Here is a 21,681-nt window from a genome sequence, read left to right as displayed (position 1 = left end):
TGGCATGGTTTACTGAGCATTTAAACCCAGTGTTGAGATCTACTGCTCAGAATTAAAAGATTCCTTTCACATTATCACCATTCACTGACAATCCACCTGGGTACTCAACAGCTCGATGGAGATGTACAGGAGGTTATTGTTTTCATGCTTGCTAACACAATATCCCTTTCTCCATCCCATGGATCAAGGAGTCATTTCAATTTTCAAGTCTTACTATTTAAGAAATGCATTTAGTAAGGCTACAGCTGTCATAGGGTGGTGATTCCTCCAATGGAGAATTTGGAAAGAAGTGGAGAAGTACCTGCAGATGTGGTAGAAACAGCAAGAGAACTACAAGTGGAGCCTAAAATTGTGCCTGACATGCTGCAATCTCATGAGAGAACATGCATGGATGAGGAGTTGCTTCTCATGGATGAGCAAAGAAAATGGTTTCTTAAGATGGAATCTACTCTTGGTAAAGATGCTATTAACATTGTTTAAATGACAATAAAGGATTTAGAATAGTACATAAACTTAGTTAATGAAGCAGCAGTAGAGTTTGAGAGGACTGCCTCCAATTTTAAAAGTTCTACTGACGAGTAAGATGCTATCAAACAGTACCGCCTGCTACAGAGAAATCTTTCATGAAAGGAAGAGCCAATCAATGTGGCCAACTTCACTATCACTTTATTTTAAAAAATTCCTCCAGCCACCCCAACATTCAGTTACCACCACACTGATCAGTCATCAGCCATCAACACTGAGGCAAGACCCTCCACCAGCAAAAAGATAACTCACTGACAGTTCAGATAACTGTTAGCATTAAAGTATTTAGATTAAGGTATGGATATTGCTTTTGTAGCCATAATGCTATTGCACACTTAATAGTATAGTGAAAGCATAAGTTTTATACACACTGGGAAACCAAAAAATTTGTGTGACCATATTTATTGCAATGTGCTCTCTATTACAGTGGTCTGGAACCAAACCCCATATTTCCAAGGGATGCCTGCACGGTCTGATCTTACTTATGTGTGGAACCTAAAAGAGTCAAACTCACAGAAGTAGAGAGTAGAATGGTGGTTGCCAGGGACTTGGGGGGGGCGGGGGGGCAGGGGAGGGACGGTCAGACATGGGAGAATGTTGGTCAAAGGATACAAACTTTCAGTTATAAGATGAAAAAGTCTTGGGAAACGTAGAGCATGGGTGGTAATGAATGTGTTAATTGTGGTAATCATTACATAAGTATATCGAATCATCACATTGTATACTTCAAATATACTGAAGCTTTGTCAATTAAATATTTTAAAATAAAAATAAGAAACTACAGCTATTATAAACCTTAAACCTTGTGAAACAAGGTGGAAAAAAAATCAGTAATTATTCTAATAAAACTAAAGTTTCCAGCCAAAAAAAGTCTTGATTTTTCAGACATATAAATCAGTGTGCAAATACTAGTAGCAAATGTTAACAACAATCTCCACCAGGGCAAAGTTTTCATTTAACAAAAAGAATCCTAGCAGAAAAAACACAGCATTCCTTAACCCAAAATAGCCCATTTTCATACAGGCTAAAAACTGAGCACAAATGTAAAACAGTTGACAATTATTATGACAAACCTCTAAATATTTGTAATGCAACCAAGGAAAGAGGTATTTCCCTAGGAAGCAGGGATATCTTTACAATATCTTATGTTTCTGTGTTTTGAATGAAAGGTATTCCCATGGTTCTCTACTGTAACCCCCAAGTGAAAATTTCATTAAGAATTACAAGGCACATGAGTACTGGCAACAGCCAATTGGATCCTATTAAATCCCAGAACATGTAATACTTGCTTCTAGAAAACATGAAAGATACTTCTCCAGACTTTAAGGGCCCATGTTGCCTTATCACCAAAGCTTTAAATTATGGTTTTTAAAGTTGTTAAATATATTTAAATGAAACATATTTTTAGGGTTTTAACTTAAAGTCTATCCCAGACTTCCTGCCACAAATCATACCATGGGATTGATTCTTAATTCCTCAATCTCATTATATCAATAACTCATTAGCCATGTAACAGCACAAAGAAGTATTTGGCAAACTGCCAAGTGCATCAGCAACCTAACTTTGGGGAACATGATAAATGTGCAGACATCCAGGCCCCATCACTCAGAGGTTCTCATTCATCTGGTCTTGACTGGGATTGAGAGGCATTTTTAAATACAGTGATTCTAGAACAAGGGGACCACGAACCAAACTTTGAAAAACAATGGTACAATATTTCCACCATGCAAAAGCAGCCAGTATGTTTCTCTGAAATATACTAAAGGTATGTTCTGAAAAGCACTGAAAAATCAAGACTTGTTATCGTATCATATATGTATTATTTCATAGTATATATTCACTTTTTAATCAAAACTAAAACCTTCCATAGATCCTCAATAGATGTGTTGGATATAGTCTTTAAGATCAGATATCTAAGTCCTCTGCTGGAAAAAAAGATTCATGAGAAACCAAGCATTTGAAAAATCTGTTCCTGCCCTGGATACAAACCAGAGTACTATAGATGTCACTGTCATCCTTCTGATTATTCTATTTAAAAAAATTCAGTGTTATTGCTCTCTAGTAATTATACTTAATTACACACCATTTTCAAAATACCTAAGTAACAGAAGACATCTGGGATAGCTGGTAAGAAGGTAATGGTGAAGACAGACTATGAGCGACAAAGATTTCTTTGCTTGGCCAAACATTAGTCAGGCTTCTGAATCTTCTGCAAGGCCTATCTGTGCACTTCTCTTTAAAGTCTAGCTTTAGCTAAGAACCCTACTACGTCAGGTTAGCAAGAACTCCCCCATCCCTGATAGATGATCAGGTTTTTCATGCTCGCACTATCCCGGGTGATGTGTGATCTGGTTTTCTGTTGCTATAACTGAGTGCCAGACTGGATGATTTACAAAAAATAGTTATATTTCGCTCATGGTTCTAGAAGCTGGGAAGTCTAAGAGCATGACACTGGTCAACACACGGCAAGAGTGTGCCAGTTCAGGTCTTTCCTCCTCTTCTTATAAAACCACCAGTCCCATCATGGAGGCCCCCCCACCTTAATAACCTTATCTCATCCTAATTACCTCCCAAAGGCCTCACCTCCAAATATCAACGTAAGAATCTGGCTATTAAGTTTCCAACACATGAAATTTGGGAGACACATTCAAACCACAGCAGTCTGTTTAGCCAGAATCACCATTACCCCTGATGTTTCCTCTTAGTAATTTCCCATCCACTGAGCCCCACACACTGCTCCTTGGCTATAAAATCTTGCTGTATTCAGAGTTGAGCCCGACCTCTCTCCCCTACTACAAAACCCCACTGCAAGGTTCCTTATACCTATAACATGATGGTTCTGAATAAATTTCATCCTCAATGTGTTTTAACAAATATTGTTGAATCATTTTTCCTTTAATATGAGGCAGGAAAGCGCCTGAAATGCTACGGGAACTACAAGGCCAGTGTGGCTAAACCTCAGTAAGTGAAGAGTATAACCCAGGGATGTGAAGTCAGAGAGGCTGGGGGCGGTAACTAAGGCACACTGTGAGGACATCTGAGAGCCTTCTGAACAGAGGAGTAACTTGATCTGATTGCTGCATAAAGAACAGAATAAAGAGTTGGAACATAGGAAAGCAGAAAGACCGGTTAGGAAGAAGGCTTAAGATTCTTGGCCTGGCAATAGGGAGGCTGTAGTTTCTATTTAACAAAATGTACAAGACTGAGAAAAGCAGGTTTGGGAGGAAAAAACAAGCAGCTCAGTTTTAGGCATATAATACAATCACCATACATGAACTGTTACATGTGATAATGGATGTGCTTACCAACCTAAGCTAGGAGTTAGGGAGTAGCTTTTAAATGGAAGCCTGGAAAACAGGAAGGCCTAGGCAAAAGGGGCTGGAGGAGAAACAGTATTCTAGAAGAAAACAGCACATGTGAGGTACTCATGATAGAACTCTTACCATCCTCAAAGAACTGAACCATACAGGAGGGCTGGAAAAGTAGACATTGCCAGCTGCTCACTGAAATGTCTATCTTATGGGAAATGGGAAAACACAGAAAGATTTTTACATAAAGAATGAGCAAATGTGCTTTTCTTAAAAGGTAATTCTAGCTGCAGGGTGGAGGATGAACTGGGAGAGGGGAGGGACAGTATCCTACTTCCTTAATTCAGGCCAAAGAGAATCACGGTCCGACCCAGAAAAAGTGAACAAATTCATAAGCTATTTGTGAATATCGGGGATAAGGGAGGTAATGACATTAATAGACTCAAGAGCTAAGCTAAGCAAAGGAAATCAAGATAGAAAAAGAACTTAAGTTCACACAACCATTAAGATTCAAACCTCGGTACTCCTTCCATTCCACAGCTACAGACGCATACAACTCATTTTACAAATATTTACTCATTCTAGGTATCTGCATTTTTAAAAATCCACTGTCACCAAAAATAAAATAAATCATCGAATTTAGGTACGGTCCTGCTTTGCTATCTGGGAGGGACTGGTTCCAGGACCCCCCACAAAAACCAAAATCCACAGATGCTCAATTCTCTTATATAAAATTATGTAGCATTTGCATAAAACCTACACACATCTCTATTCTTTAAATCATCTCTAGATCACTTATGATACCAAATACAGTGTAAGTGCTACACAAATAGTTGTTATACTGTATTATTTAAGGAACGATGACAAGGAAAAAAAAGTCTGTACATGTTCATTATAGACACAACCATCCATATTTTTTCCTGAATATTTTCAATCTCTCATTGGTGAAACCAAGATGAAGAATCTGTGGACACAGAGGGCCAAATGTATGAATATTTACACTCTACTTATACAATTTAAAAACAAACTTTATACTTCAAACTTACAAACTTAAAACAGTAACGACTCTTTTCTCAATCTTAAATGACACTATAAAATTGTATGATACTTTTGTGGTACAATACCCTAAGTATGTTATCTAGTAAGTATAAACCATAAACAGTCATACATTTAAACACAAAGGATATATTAAGAATTTCTGGAATATGAAATAAGCTTTTCTCATTTTTTTAAAGTAAGCCCACCAGAAATAGAAATTTTATTTGACCAATGGATTAGTTTAAAAGGTTTAATACCCAATATTTCAAGAGTGAAAATTGAGCATTTCCTGACTTAAAGCTGAAAATGAATACTGTATTTAGTGGGCAACTTAAAACTTAATAAAATTGGAAGCTGTACTGAAAAGCTTACAAACTAAACCACTTTCATATGAACAAAACTGACCTGTAAAAAATTAGACTGTATACTGCATACAGTAAAAACTATAAAGGACTTCTGCTTATAACTTTTGGAAATCTTCAGCCTTATTTCTCAATTTAAATTTATTAAATCTAGAGATAATTACCTTGCTGTTCTGCCCTCCTCTATATACTGATGAAAACACTAAATGAACATCGGTGGGAAATACTCCAAAATCTCCACACAAACAAAAGAAGCCATAAATACTACGCTATGCCTCTGGCAGGAACAGTGCTTTAATTACCATGGGCTGTCAGGACACACAGCAAATATTTGAATGCAAAATTTAAAGTAGAAAACGCAGAATGTTCTCCTGTATACCTCTCAAGCCATTTATTTGGAAAAGACCTTGGAGATAATCAAATTCAACCCTATTCTTCAGCGAGGAAGAAAAAAAGCAGCAGCTAAGCTGTCATATGTTTTGCCCAGGGCCAAAGTGCTAATAACCAGCAAAATAACATCCAGATATCAAGACTATCCTAGTGCTCTTTCCACTTCCTGTTTCCTCACTTTATTTCTTGTTATCAAATTAACAATAATCTCTAGCAGCATACAATCCTAAAAGACACATATATCCAAAGACAAAAAGGAACTTTCTCATAGACATTACAATCCAGTCAGTATTCAAAGAGTTCTGGCTATATGATTCAACATTTTCTAAGTTTTAAATTTTATTTGGTAGTAGTTCCTTAACATGATGCCTGGAAATGTACATTAAAAACCCAAAGGCCAACCAACAAGGGTCTTCTGAAATAACACTGCACAAAACAAAATAGACGTTCTCTACATGCTCCTTTGCCTTCCTCCATTGACACCAAAATTAATGATAATATCTAATGTGTCATGAAGAATAAACAGGACTAACAATCCAAAACTTAAGTACCACTCTGACCAACAAGCCTGAATTTCTTCTGATTTTGATCAATTCTGAGCCCAGTTAGAGGAAAAACCATAGTATGATATACCATCCTGGAATCTACAAAAATAAATTAATGCTTTTTTAAGCCAGAAGATGGCTTTTTGAAAACCACACATATCCTTAAGAAAAAACACGAAGAGGAAAAAATTGGAAAGGTGATGTGATTTTTAAAAAGTAAACATTACTACAATATACACAAAAAACTAGAAACCACAAAAGTATTCACCTTAAGAAGTCTAAAATGACACCAATTCTCAAAACGCTTATCACTCCTCTTTGAGAAACCATTGTAAACCCTATAGCATATTCCCACAAATATCTTAAGCTAATTCTTTAATCATTGAGAATGCGGTTAACTTTTAAAAACAATGATTAATTCAGTGAAAATGTTCGTAAGGTAGAAGGCAAGCTAGCTTTATTATTTCATAACAAAAGAAAGACGGGACTGACAAGAAATCAAGACTGATACGCTATGTGGCCCTTGGCTTTTCAACAAAATGTGAATTTAACCCCAAAGAATCTTTATAAATAAGTCATTGCTGGATTGGAATAGTTTATATGCTTTCAAAGGGTTTACTTATATAAGTCATAGTCTTACTGCCAAAATAAACAAGTCCGAGAGCTAAAAGTATACACACCCAATAGTTGCATTCCTTTTTTTCCTGATACAAAATGACTTTCAGTTAACATTATAATCATTTTAGGAATAACATCCCAACACAATAAATCACTAGTTCAAAACAATTAGAGCAGTGATTCCCAAGGATAAAAGAAATGGAGCACTACATGTGAGAATTTCTAGGGATATATGTAAGTGACTTCAAAAAGCTTACTGAATATTCAAATATACGGTTATATTTGGAAACAGACCACCATCCACTATGGCACCAAAAAACCCCCTATTAGGTGCCTAATATACCAAAAAACGTAAAACCATAAAATCTCCTTTGCTAGTTGTGCATGCATTTAAGAGAGTTTGAGAAACAGTGATCTAGGAAAGGAATATTAAAAAATTAGTAAAAAGTCTTAATAATTGTAAATGTCATTTCATTATTCAAGTTATATATAATATTTTATAGGATTATAATAAAACAGCTAATAAGCAGGGATACTTACGGGATAAATAATGGTTTAGAATTAGTACAATTACATACACTGTTTTTAAAATTTATAAGCTAATAGTTTATACATTTTCCTTGGAAATCTGAATAAACTTTTTTGCTTCTTTCACAAGTAGTACAAAACCAACTTTAATCAAAACACTATAGGAATTCTAGAAGAAAAAATTCTTACGATATTACTCTTAAATGCACCTGAAAAAAACCTTTTAACTGAAACCAGTTAATTCTCTAAAGGTTACTTACTGCCACTCATCTATTTCTGAATACGTCAAATGATATATTAACTTGACATTTACTCGGCACCAGACCCTGACAATAAAATGAAAACAATCTCTGCCTGCTAGAAGCTCACAGTGTGGTAAGCAAACCGCACACATAAATAATTACAAATCATTATAAAAAAGCTGTTAACAGAGACAGGTTCAAGTCTTCATACAATAAAGAACGGAGATCTTCAAGGAGTAAGTGTGCCAAGGAAAGAAAAGGTGGAGGAGAGTAGAGAAAGACCAGTTTTGGCCGTGAAAACACATACAATGGGATAACAATGTAAAAAAGATGTTCTAGGACTGACTGGGTAAGTGGTTTTACATGACTGGATTACAGAGAAAGGAGAAAAGAAAAATCTGGACTTTTGGCAATGGTGACTCAGAAAGATTTTAGACTCTTCAAATTTTCAAGCTATATTACAAGCAAAATATCTAGCCTGAGATGCTAGTTTTTTGGCATGAGCGTAACAGTGCTTTGTTTTCATTTCAGTGTCTTCTATGTATACTCGATGGGAAGACTCCCTGGTAAGTATATGAGGAAGAAAGAGCAGACAATTATGTCATCAATACAACATAATGAAGACCTGTAAAATTCAGGCTTTACGGGTTAATGAAGGGAATATGTTTAAATTTGTAGTCTAAAATTTTTACTCAGATAGCAAAAGGGTAAGGAATGAGGTAACAGTTCTGTTAATAGGATACTGCAATAATTAAAAGGGCAATGAGGTCCAGAGGTTCCCCCCCCCAAAAAAAAAAAAAAAACAGGAGAAAAGCAAAAAGGAATTAAAGACAACTTTCCAAGCATTAATCAGGCAGGGAATAGTCAAGTTGGGAACAGATTTACAAAGATTAGCTGGAACATCAAGGTGGTGGCTGCCTAATAAGCAAAGAGATTGTGTGGGTGTGGAAATCAAAAACGGGACAGTAGATGCAGCAGCACAGATACTGCCGGCTCTACCCAGAGAGGGTTTGAATACTGAACAGCAGCAAGAACAGAACACCTCAGGAAATACCCTAACTTTTCAGTGGCACGCAAACGAGACTCAGAGCTCAAGAATGAGATCAAAACAGAAGCACAGAAAGGAAAGCCAACGCCATGAAAAGGCAAAAAGCTATCCATAGTAAGGACAAATCATTTCAAAGGACCAAGTCAAGTAAGATAAAGACTGAAAGGCTTTTCAGTGGACTTGATAACCAAGAAATTATTGGCAACTTAAAAGAAGAAACCTCCACAGTGAGAAGCCTAACAGCAATGAGCTAAATTAAAATTAAATAACATTAAAAACTGAGTTTCTTAGTTGCACTAGCCATACCTCAAATACACAAGAGGCATGTGGCTTGTGGCTACCACAGTGGACAGCTCAAACAGTAAATATTTCCAACCACACAATCTATTATTGGATAGAGGATGACCTAGACTCTTATTTCAAAATATAAAGAGACAACTACAAACAGCAAACATCTGAAGAACCCAATAACATGGATGAGATGCACCAAATTCAAACAGAAGACCTTCTCAGGAAATATTTCATATAGAAAAAACTAAAATGTAGTTAAAATTCTCAGGGTATTCCTAGTGAATTAGAGTCATAAAATTACAAGCTATAAAAAATTAAAAATAGAGCATCCAAAATAAAACTCTCAATAGATGGATGAAACAAACACAGATTTAAATACTAGTGTGCTCAAAGAACATGCCAAAGGATTCTTCCCAGAGTATAGTGTACTCTTTCACTTCAAAGTATCCAAGCACTGTACCTACTATTTGCCAGGCAAGAGATAAGTAGAACAGAACAAAAAGACATCTAACAGAAGTTCCTAAAGGAGAAAAGTCAGAAACAATTACAAAAGAGAAGGGGAGGGAGGAGTGTTGTAGCAGAGGGGAGTCGGGGTGGGGAGGAGGGAATGACTTTCTAAGGGCTATGGTCACACTAAAAGGCACCGAGCAGAAGTAATGAAAAAAAGACCTACATTTACAAAGAGAGTTTGATGAAGTTCTAGATCTAAGGAAAAAGAAAAGAAAAAAAAAAAAAACACTAAAAATTCTCAAAGCTGGGGGTGGAAAAGTAGGGGAAAGTAGGAGCTGTACATCCCAATGGCTACCTATAAACAAGAACTAGGTTTGACATCAGACTTCTCATCTGTAACAATGAATCATCAGTTTGGAAGTATCTTCAAGAAAAAAAAAAGATGCAAGGATAAATGCTATTTTATTCTAGCCAAAAGAGCATTATCTACAGGTATGAGAACAAAATGAAGACATTGCTCATAGGGAACAAAGTCTCAGATTACCATGCACAAAAAAATTTTATGAATCTTTATGCAACCATAAAGGTACAACACAAAATATTGGAAAATTATCCCACCTGTCAGAAAACAGGAGATTAAGTAAAAACACGAAAGATTTGTATTACACAACACAAATCTCATGTAGCTCTTTTGCCAAACTCTCCATCATTTTCCTTCCTAATTCTAAAGGAAGAAAGCAATAACTTGAGACCTGACCTAGGGCTGCTGATCTGACACTAAATTTTAATTATTCAGAGGAATAATGCCTAGTAATTTACCGTCACAGTCCAAGTACTTAGTCAACTAACTGCTTTGGAAGTATTACATATACATAATTTCATTTGACCCCACAACAATCCTAGGGGAGCAGACACAAAAACTCAGAGATTGAGTAGCATGTTCAAGGTCACCTAGCTCTAAGTGCCTGAACTTAACCACCAATGCAGCTGAAAGATGACTTTACTCATTTAGTCCCTGAGCATTAACTGAAAAGTACTCCTAGTCAGTCCTCTCAGATTGATATTGTCAACACCAAATATCCATTTAATCCACTATGTAAATACTAAATACAAGCTTAAAAAATAAAAACATCTCCAATGAAACTAGTCTTTAAATGACAGGATTTGAGGCAACATTTATTTGTTCCCCTTTCTCTGCTTTTTCTAACTTTTCTACAAGGAATGTGTACTAACAAAAATTTTAGTATAAGCAGCACTATATAGCTCATGGACACATTAATTCTAACCTTGTTTTGCAATAAATACGGTATTTCAGAAATCAGACACATAAAAAATTTCTTAAGGGAAGTAGAAATATGTGTAAAGCTAGACAGACCAACAGAGTGATCACATGGTCCAGAACTGTCTAATTCAGTAGCCACCAACCACATGGGGCAATTAAACACAAGTGTCTCAAGTCCAAACTGAAATGTGCTGTAAATGTAAAATAAAATACACACTGGATTTCGAAAACTTTGTACAAAAAAGGAATCTAAAATACCTTATTAACAGTGTTTAAAGTATCACTTACATGTTGACATGACAATATTTTGGATATATTAGGTTAAAAAATATATTAAAATTAATTTCACTTCATTTTTACTTTTTAAAATAAGGGCACTAGAAAAGTACGCACACAATTTGCATTTGTGGCTAATATTGTAGTTCCACCGGACTGGTCAGTACTGCTGTAGAACCTTGTTACTCAGGTGAAGCCAAAAGTATAGCATCACCTGGAATCTGGTTAAAAGGCAGATCCTTGGGCCCCACCTCAGAATTGCTGGATCAGAATATGCATTTCAACAACATCCCCAGGTAATTAGTATACACATTCAAGTCTGAGAAAGCACTGTTCCAGAAACTACAATCTCATTCCCCTTAATTTATGACAATCAGAATACTCTTTTATCCATCCATTTCTGGAAATGCTACAAAGTGTCAGGCACTGTTCAAGGCAACGGGAATATAAAGTGGATAAAAACAAACTCACTACCTGTTCTGGAGGAGCTTATATTCCAGAGAAGGCAAGCAAAAACTCAGTTCTGCTGTAACATTTGTTTTAAAAAATGTAAATTTGTTCGAAAGCTACTGATATCAGGGAATAGTAACACAAATTTCCTAATTACTTATGTGCATTTTCACCTGTTAGAAACACTAGCTGCACCCAGCTGAACCAAGCTGCACAGGACAAGATACATACACCTCAAACATCTACCAGCTACCTCAGCTCACCATATGCATTTTGAGTCCGATCTATCCACATTTGCTGCTACAACTTTCTAATTTCAGATAATCCTCCAGCTACCGTGGCACAGTAATTCATGAGCTGCAACCCTTCCAATGGATGCCCACTTCCATAAGACAAGGTTTAGGTCTTTGTCAAGGTGAAGTGTCATTTATTGTGGTGTTAATGTAATCTTTAACTATTTAATACATATAAAACTATGCTATGTGTTTTGTTAGGTTCTTATCTTTTTATAATGCAGCGACACATTGTCAGTGGACGATGTTTTTGGGTACAGTGCTAAACCTATTTTTCCCATAAATTCCGTGGTGCAATTTTGCACAGCACGGTGATTTTCAGGAATGCACACGTCACACTACAGCAGAATGACTATCAGTAAATAACATGAGGTCATGTTAAGTACAAAGAAAGAACAACCAGGGGGAAAGATAGATAATGATGGGAATGGCTGTTTCAGAGTGGTCAGGAAGGGCAGGAAGGCCTCTGTGAGAGGTTGACATTTAAGCAGACACATTACTGAACTGACAGTGCACCCGAACATGGAGAAAGGAGTGAATGTGCAGAAGACTTCAGATGAGAACAAACTTCTTCCTGCAGGGCCAGTATGGACAGAGCAGCACAAACAGGAGGAAGAGTGGTAGAAGAGGCTGAAAAAAATACCCAGACTCCACATTACACCGGGTGTATTACAGGTCTTGGTAAGAAACAGGGAGTCACTGGAAAGCTGTAGGCCTGAGTGATGCAAGCTCACTGGCATGACTCTGGCTACTGTGTGGGGAAATAATTGCATGAAGCAAAAAGGAAGCAGGGACACCATTCAGGGATCTCTTGCAGAACCCAAGTATAGAGAAAGTGGTAGCCAGGACTAAAATGGTTGTATTTTAAGTATTGAGAAGTGGTTATACTTGGAGCATAATTTGAAGGTAGAGATAAAGTTTTATGTAAAGAGACTTGCCTTCAGTTTCAACAATTAACAATAGGCAAAATACTTTAACTGGATCATCATTTCACCAGTACAACAGGAATAATACCAATCAGCCTATTTCAAAGGGTTTGTTATGGGATCAGATGACAAACACCACAAAAGGGCTTTGAAAACTGTAAAGCATCATATAAATTCTAAGAAGGAGGCTGTTCACAGGATATATGTGCAAGCCCTAAATAATTGGTTTTGAGATGATTAAATAACAATGGGTTATCTCCAGCGCTTAGTGACAGCGTTCCCAGATGCCGCAGCTCAGTCATCTTCACCCTTTCCAGCACTACAGCAAAAGGATGCACTACCCCAAAACCATTCTGCACAACAGAGTAAGATAACAAATGTGTAAGAGACAAACTAGAATATGTAAATATTCTGTGAATTATGGACCAAAACCCCTAAGTATGTCACACCCAAAACTTTACACATCTTGCACAACTAGAAAATGGTTCAATTAAAACTGTCTTAAAAGATCAAAGTCAACCATTTCAATGAAATACCGTTAAATCATAAGCAATACACAATAACTATCTCTCTAAAAACACTGAAAATGTTAAGATATGACAATGAGAAGCCCTAAGACAAATGACCTGATACACGTGTTCAAATACCACAATTTACATGCACAGATGCTTGGATCACGTAGTTTTCTAAAACTAAGGAAAAAATACTAAAGAGTTGGTAAAAACATTAACACTCCTACTCTTTCAACCTGTTTCTCTTGATAGGGAGTATGTTTCCTATGTTTTTTTAAACTGACCAATGGAAATCCAATACAAATATTTCTACCTAATTTTACTATCTTACTACACAGCATTGATCAATTTAAAAAGTTCATTCCTCTATTGCCACTAGACAGAAAAATACTTAACAGTCAATGGTACTGCTGAAATCCAAATAGTATATTAGATTCTATGCAAAATTTCCAAGTTTCTTTGTCAACAAGTCTTTGAATATTAGGGCTTACCTTAAAAAATGACTTCTTCCTAGTGAAATTTGTGGCATAATTTCATGTTAAAATTTATTTCTAAAAACAAAACACTAATGTAACAACTAGGCCTGGAACTATACACATACATTGTATCAATATGTCTTGGCTTTGGTATTATGATATAATTAGGCAAGATGTAACTACTAAGGGAAGATGGGTGAAGGTATTAAGAGAATAAAAGAAAAATCACCTTTAAACTGGTACGTTGGTAAATACCACCAAATAATCTTTCAATATACCTAAATGTTTCATCTCTTGACAGTATATATAATTTACCAGAGTAAAGAAAACTAATTTCTAGACTCAGCTGTTACTATTTGTTCAGTTTCATATAAGTAAATTTTCCCTCATTTGTAAAACTATAAAATAGGGATACTATTTGTTCCATCTACCTTCCAATGTCAACATGAGGATCAAATGAGAGTGTTGTTACAGTACTTTCTAACAATACTAATGCAAAGCACATTTCACTTTATTCAAAATGTAAAGACATATATACATAGCCATAAGGCCATATTATACAACTATTTGTTCAATGTCAAAGATTCCAACATTACTAAATTATATAAAAAACTATGAAAAGACCAACTACCCCCAAATGATCCCTACTGAGTAATTCCCTCAAAATGCTAAAAGTAACCTTTGTTTGAAAATTAGGAAATGAAAATATATTTACAAATTTCTCCAAAGATACAGCTAAGCAACAAACAGGATAAAAACTTCACCATGTGGCTATAAACTTTAGAAACAATGGTTAGGAATCCACTGTTACATTCACAGATGTTCAAATGCCACACAAAAAGTCTGCAAAAGTCACTGAAAGTCCCACAAATGCAGGAATCAATAAGGAATATTCAATTACTCAACTGAGCTGAACTACCTCCCCCAAGAAGACATTTTAACAAGTATTCCATACCTATCTTATAATTAAGTTTCTAAGAGGGATGATGAAAAAAAGGAGACAATGCCGAAAAAGTTGAGGTTTTATAGAGTACCTTTAAAGAATCCCTATAAAGAAACCCTTCATTCCTAAGCTCATGTGTATGATCATTCTTAAATTTAAAATAACCTGGCAAATTATTTGAACTAGTTCTTAAAAACAGTATTAACTAGAGAACCCTTTCAAGGTTCCCTCCTGTCATTTTTTTTTAAACGGACAAGGGTCTCGCTTTTGTCCACCCAGGCTGGAGTGACGTGATCATAACTCACTGCAACCTTGAACTCCTGGGCTCAAGCAATCCTCCTGCCTCAGCCTCCTTGAGTAGTGGGGACTACAGGCCCAAGCCACCACATCCAGCTCATTTTTATTTTTTAATTTTTTTGGTAAAGAAGGGGGTCTCACTATGTTGCCCAGGACAGTCTCAAACTCCTGGCCTCAAGCAATCCTCCCGCCTCAGCCTCCCAAAGTACAGGGATTATAGACCTGAGCCACAGTGCCTGGCTTATGCCCTTTGAAGATTCCATAAAAGCACAAATTCGACCTGCACTGTACGTTCGTACTTTTGAGGGTTGCATTGACAACAGCTGCACCTTTAAAAATATGTCTAAGCTATAAAAAACAAATCTAGTGATTAGAATCTTAAGATTTTTGCTTTTGGTTACTTTTAAACAAAAGATTATATATTTACAGTACATAAAAATAACTTATTTCACCAAGAAACCTTTTAAGTTATACTCTCACAAAATCTCCCTTAATTTACAGTAGACAATCAAAATTCCCTTTAATAAATCCTAAAGGATAAAATCTGTCTTTAAACTGTAAATATTATGCTGCAGTAAGTCTTCTTTTAACTAAGATGTTTAGAAGTGAAAAAGAAACCTCAATTTCTTTCTTTTTTATAGTATATCTAAAAGTCCTTTTATACATTACCTCTGAACTAGCATTTTTTCAAAGAAATCCAAGATGCCAACAAAGAAAAGTAGTAATTACTGAAAAAATATGCTGTGATGACAGTAAAGCCTGACCCTAAGGAAAATAAACACATTTTACAAGTTATACATTTGTTTAGTTTGCTTTAAGATGTAAGTTACAAATCATAGCATATAGGCTCTCATTACCAATGAGTCATTAGATTTCAAAAAATCCTAAAATGAAAAAAAATCTGAAATTTTAAGCAAGTAGTTCAAAGAATATGGTAACCTATTGTTACATTAAGTTTACTTAGACATGCTGAGAGTACAGATAATCCACCTCACTTGTGCTTGATTTTTGATAATTGTTTTGAATTTAAATATAAATATTTATATATATTTGAATTCACATTTAAATATAAAAACCTAAAGGAATTCATAAAGCTTGTAATAAAATCATACATATACAGTTCTAAAAACCTAGTTTCAAACACATCATTAGCCAAAAAAATCTGAATATATACACCTCAAGTCAAACTATGACTAAATATCTCTATATGAAATGAGGAAAGAATCACCATTTTACATTTTTAAAAGACTGAATTAACATAAAAGATGTACTATGAACTCCAGAATGGAGATAGCATATTTTATGACCTTATTATTCCTCTGTAGGATAAAGTACTATGACAGTCAGGTATATTACAGATCGAACATACATGAATGGACTTACAGTATTAGTAAAAAGGCTCCAGAGAAGACAGACAAGCAGCTAGAAAGCAAATTAGAAAGTGAGGCCTAACTTAGCAAATGAATAGATCAGAAAAATAAGTAACAAGTTTCTCACAAATGGAGCTGAAAAAAATATCAATAAAGATACAAATAAAAAGGAACCTAAAAGCCAACAGGTACCTGGAGTTCACACAGGAAAGAAAACAAAAACCAAAGTGCAGAAAAAAGGGGTAAAGGAAAAAGTAAGCAGCTAAAACATCACTAGCTCTCAAGAGTCAAAGCCTTTAGGAACACTTCAAGGCCAGGATCACATCTTAACTTGACTTCCAGCAGTATCATAATTGTTGGCACACAGTGTATGCCCCATGTTTGTTGAATGAATAAGCAACAGAATATTCTTGGGATTATTTCACCTGCAAAAGAAATGATCAGGCATGGTTCCTGTAAATGGATGAAAGCATTTATAGAAGATTCCTTGAGTGTATAAGATGATTTCCTTCTGGATTTAGGGATAAACTGGATCAGTCACTAAGATAATAACCTGAGAGCCTACCTATGGGGGGATGAGGTGTCATATCTTACTTTGTCACAATCACCAAAATTTTCAAAATAAATAAAGCATAGTATAGTACAACCAGTACCCGCCCTCCAAGAGCTATCATTTGAAATGAAATCCACCATAGAAGAGTAGTTGATAAATGCTATCATCTCAGGCTATATGTAACACTATGGAAAATTTACCTATGAAACCCAAAACCTTAAGACCTTAAGTAATTTTGCAACCAAAGAACTTCTAATACTAATAATCAAACACATCTGCTGTTAATTATGATCAAAAATGTGGTTTATCTGCATAAGTAGCACAAAGCTATAGCTATATTCGATGGAGAACTATTTTCCTCCCATCTAATAACATCCAAATTATTCAATCCCCAATGTAATCTTCTGATCATTATTAATTTCCTCAACTCAGTAACTACATAGAGGTCAATGTTTCTCAATATTCAATCCCACTGAGTAAAGCTTTCTATCCCAGGAGGCAAAAAAACAAAAACTAGACAGACCAGAAGATGTAGGGTATTTGTTAAAAGTAAGCAAAGTATTGAGGAGCTAGTTGCCAATGGGGGCAAAAACCTACAAGGTACTCTTGAGTTTCCTTGGAAGCTTTCACTGAATATTGTGTATTTAACTCAAATGTTATCTACTCAAACAATATAAGCTCTTACAGTAGGAAAAAACACAGATGTTTTAATTATCTCATTGAAACTGCTTTGTTCCTTAATGCATGCTTTAGTCATGAAATCTGTTATTTTGATAAACTTGGGTAAAATTAAGTCTCAATATAATTACTGGGAGGTGGATTTGTTTACTTATTCTCAGCCTCCCAGTACAAAAGCTTGAGGGCAAGGTAAACTGGAGGATGTCAGCACTGTGCAAAAGAAATGAGGCTAACTTTTAATAAGTTGAATACGGCAATAAACAAGGTATAGAAGTTACATTAGTAAGACTCAAGAAAATATGAAAAATAAAATTTAAAATGTTTACAACAAAAACCAAAAATGAATTTTCTAAATCACAAATGGCTTTTTAAATTTGGGACCATCTTGAAAAACCTACTATATTTAATTCATCATTTATCATTATTATAACTAGGAAACAGATTTGAACTCCCTAAAAAATAAATTAAAGCAGCAACAAAGATCTCAAATTAAACCAAATAAAGTGAGATCTTTACTTGAAAAGGTTAAAGTTCCTTTCTTGGAAAAATGTCCTGCATTTCTTCCATCGTTAATAAAGCACTTGGTAGATTGCATTCAGAAATGTATTCCCTTATTTTCAGACCCTGAAGTCCACTTTTTAGATGCTCAAGTCAGTGTCTTATTTTTTCGGTAACCTGCTTATGAATCAAAAAATTGACAGAAACAAAATAATTTAATGACATAGCCACACCGTAACACTCTCAAGCTGGAAATATTACTGCCTATTGTTTTACATAGAGCTACTGATAAATATATATGAAAGTTCCAACAAGAAAGCTACTCACCACCATCCCTCTCTCTAACTCTGTGAGTATGCACATTTTTGGCCTTACTGTGACCTGTGCTGTCACTGTATTTGTTTTCAGGACTATCAGATCTCCGCAACATTTTATTTGGTGGTGAAGGATCTGCTGCGTCTCGCATCTTTTCATGTCTGTGATCACCGCTACTGGGGTGACTCTTCGATGAATACTTAAGTGCCTGTAAAACATCACCCCCCCAAAAAAAGAGAAAAAGAATTGAAATTTTAAACTGAACTCCCTCAACCAATTTAAGCATAAATTTTGGTGTATTAACTGAAGTTTTATGAACTTACATTAATAAAGTTTCCATTTTTAATTCTGCCCTGAAGTTATTCAGACAAGACCTAAAGCTTAAGAGTTACCATAACTGTTGTTACAAATCTTAGTATCAATTTAAAAAAAAAAAAAGAGAAAAAAATCCACTCCATTTTCTTGTAAATACAAATCAAACTACAGTGGCATATTGATTCTGCATAAAATTTTTCTGGGAATTAATATATGAAATCCTTTTTTGTAAGTTTAGTCAAGAGAAAAAACTAGAAACTCAGTACTACTGTAATCAATTTCTGCTCTACAACTGATAATGTACAGGCACAGGTTTAAACACACACATGTATGTTTCTACCAAAAAAAGGCATGTTTCCCCAATTATCTGAGTCAAATAAAACATTTCAGACCTAACTTAACTTGCAGGTGTAGGAAACAATTTTAAAGTGTAAAAATACTGGCCAAAATAAACTGATATATGAGCAATATTTCCAATTAAGCATAATGGAACACCCTCAAATGAATGGTTTAGTTTTATTCTAACACATATCTTAAGACAATCATGATATACCAGTCTTTTACAATATTTAATTATGTTTGGGGGGGGGCAGACTCAATAGGGTTTATTTAATCTTTGACAAACCCAAATGCAGCAGAGGATGTTCCACACATGAGGGGACCTAGAGTTTTACTTTAAACAAACTATTACGTTAGAAACCTGATCTCTTACCCTTCAAGTGATCAAATGTAGAAATTATTTACTTCCGTGGTCACCTGATAAGTTGCCGACAATTTATGAAGTTTCCCTCCTGAAAACCGGGGCCACTTAATTTTGAAAAACTTTACATGCAACAGCTGCAGTAACAAAAAGGAACCTGCCTACCTAGGACCACCTGCATTAGAATGAATTATCCAAGTACCCAAAGATCTCAATTCTTACAGAAACAAAAGCACCATGTTTTACTTGTAAGGCAATTATTTGCACCAAAAACAAAATTAAGAAGGGATAGTAGTTTACAACCCACTGTAGAGCTGTAAATCACTTAGCTATTTCTCCCAGACGCTTCACCTAATTTTAATACCTTTACATTAACTTCCATTCCCAATACACTAAGTAAATAAATATGCCTCCCAAGTCACCTACCACCTCATCCCATCGATTCCTTCCCACTCAGATAATTGAGTTAGGTCTTCCCGGCTGCAAATGATTTTTTTTCTTTCTTAACTGAACTTCCTCCACTCACCTGTCAAAATAAGACACTAAACCTTGTCGGAGAGCGCTAATGGAACCAAACACAAAATTTTGAGCAGACCCGCGGTGCTAGTTTCGGATTTGTTGCACCGAAGGGCCTGTAGCGACTTCTGAAGCCTGCGCTCGAGTAGCAGTCCCTCCCTTCCCCCTCCGGCCCCTTCCAATCCCTCCACCCCGGCTTCGGCTGGTACCTGGTAAGGCTGCGCGTCCCCCCTCCGGTCGTGACAGCTGAAAAACAGGAAGAGACAAGACGACATGAGACACTGCAGGGGGTGGGGGGCTGAAAACCGGTCCCCCGCCGCCCCTCCCCGCGGAGACCTCCCGAGCGTACCGGCGCCCAGCCCGCACGCCCCGGCGCGCCCCCGAGCTCCCCGGGGGGCGAGGGCGGGAGCCCGCGGCGCGCCCGACCCCCGCTCCCTCCGCTCGCACCCCTCCCGCGCCCGCTCGCGCGGCGGCCGCTCCGCCCCGGCCGATCCGGATCGGGGTTAACAACAAAAATGGCGGCCCGGCCAGCTCCAGATAAGGAGGCGCAGCCCCCCCGCGCGCCGCCGCCCCCCGCCCCCGCCGCCGCCCGGCCCGAAACGAAAAGACGATTTACCCATCACTGAGTCTCTGCTGTTTCCTCGCATACATTACCATCAATGCCCGGCCTGTGAGTGTGTCGGGGAGGGCGGAGAGCGGCCGCGAGAGGCGGGCGGGCGGGCGCGCAGGCGGCGGCGGGCGGGCGGCAGCCCCGGCACCAGGGCCCGGCGCGCCCTCGGCGACTCTCGGCACCTCCCGTTACTGGCGCCGGCGCTCCCGGGCCATCTCCCTTCGCCGACACCACGCTCACTCTCGGCCGGGGCAGCGGCGCCAACTACACGGCGGCAGCGCGAACGGGGGGAGGGGGGCAAGAAGACGCGTCCGGCTCAGCCCCGCGGCGAGCGACTGCCTCCCCGGCCTTCTCTTCCTCCCGCTCCGCCGCCTCCTCCCCTCCTCCCCCCGCCGCCGCCGCCGCTGCCTGGTCCTTCTCCTCCGCCTCCTCCCGCCGCCGCCACCGCCGCTGGTGCCGCCGCTGCCGCTCCACCAACTACATCCGGGCAACTCGGACGCTGCCGCCTTCGGGAGGCCTCGGCAGTTTCCGCCGCGCCCCTCCTCTCCCACCCTCGGCCTTCCTCCCCGCCCCGCGCGGCTGTGGATCGCCGCCTTCGGCAAACCTCGGCTCGCTCCGGCCTTCCTCTTCCTCGGAGGCCTGGCTCGCCTCCTCGCGACCCGTCAGCCTTTTCCGGTTGCCGCTGTTTTTCCTCTCGCGCAAGTCCGGCCACTGCCGTTCCAGTTTAGGGATAGTCCCGCTCGGGGGCCTGCTCGCGGCGGGTCCCACGGGCTCCGGGCTGCGCGGGGAGGGAGCCGCCTGCGGGAGGAGGACGGTGGGGCGCGAGGGAAGCCATCGCGGACTAAATAGGGCAGGCTGCGGCGGCTGCGCGTGCGCCCGGCGGCGCGGCGGGAGGGGTGTCCTTCGGCGGCGCTCGGCGCGGCCCCCGCCCCTCGGCCTCGGGCCGAGCGGTCGGAAACCCCCGGGTCGGGGGCTGGCGGGCGCTTCCCGGAGAGGTGACGGGCCGGGCCGCGGGGGCGGCGCTCGGGGAGTGGGGACTGCGGCCTGCGCCCTTCCGCCCGCCTCGGGAGCCCGCCGCCGGGCCCGCGCACGCGACCGGCCCCGGGTGGGGCGGCGTTTCGGACGTAAGTCTCACCCTGGCGGCTCCGTCCCCGAGCCCGCGAACGCTGTGCCGAGTGCGGGAGGCCGGGGCCGGGCCCGCGCCGGTGGCGATTCCTGGGTTGAGGAGGGAGCGCCGCTCGGGGCGGGGAACCGAGACTGCAGACTTAGAGGGATGGGGTGCTTGGGGAGAGTGTGGAGCCGCCTCACTTTTTTTTTTTTTTTTAA

The 21,681-nt window shown here is 38.7% G+C and overlaps 1 protein-coding gene across 5 annotated transcripts in view; it reads right to left on the bottom strand.

Annotated features, from left to right (window-relative positions):
• The window catches only part of WAC (WW domain containing adaptor with coiled-coil), a 79,213-nt gene extending 58,172 nt beyond the window's left edge, over positions 1–21,041 (bottom strand). For 3 of the 5 annotated variants that reach the window (XM_069458699.1, XM_069458700.1, XM_069458702.1), the window contains exons 1-3: positions 20,362–20,778; positions 19,955–19,991; positions 18,227–18,422 (exon numbers count right to left, since the gene is read on the bottom strand). In XM_069458699.1, coding sequence (XP_069314800.1) covers positions 18,227–18,422; positions 19,955–19,991; positions 20,362–20,402 — 274 coding nt within the window. In that variant the 5' untranslated portion in view covers positions 20,403–20,778. Of the gene's footprint in view, positions 1–18,226; positions 18,423–19,954; positions 19,992–20,094; positions 20,113–20,361; positions 20,779–20,959 lie in introns of those variants that run through there. The other 2 variants (XM_069458701.1, XM_069458703.1) reach the window with 2 other exon arrangements.
• Between the last annotated feature and the right edge of the window lie 640 nt (positions 21,042–21,681).

The sequence above is a fragment of the Eulemur rufifrons genome, chromosome 25, assembly GCF_041146395.1.
Source record: "Eulemur rufifrons isolate Redbay chromosome 25, OSU_ERuf_1, whole genome shotgun sequence".
In the NCBI taxonomy this organism is placed as follows: domain Eukaryota; kingdom Metazoa; phylum Chordata; class Mammalia; order Primates; family Lemuridae; genus Eulemur; species Eulemur rufifrons.
Note: the sequence above shows the minus strand (reverse complement) of the source record. Positions and strands in the feature narration are given on the sequence as shown.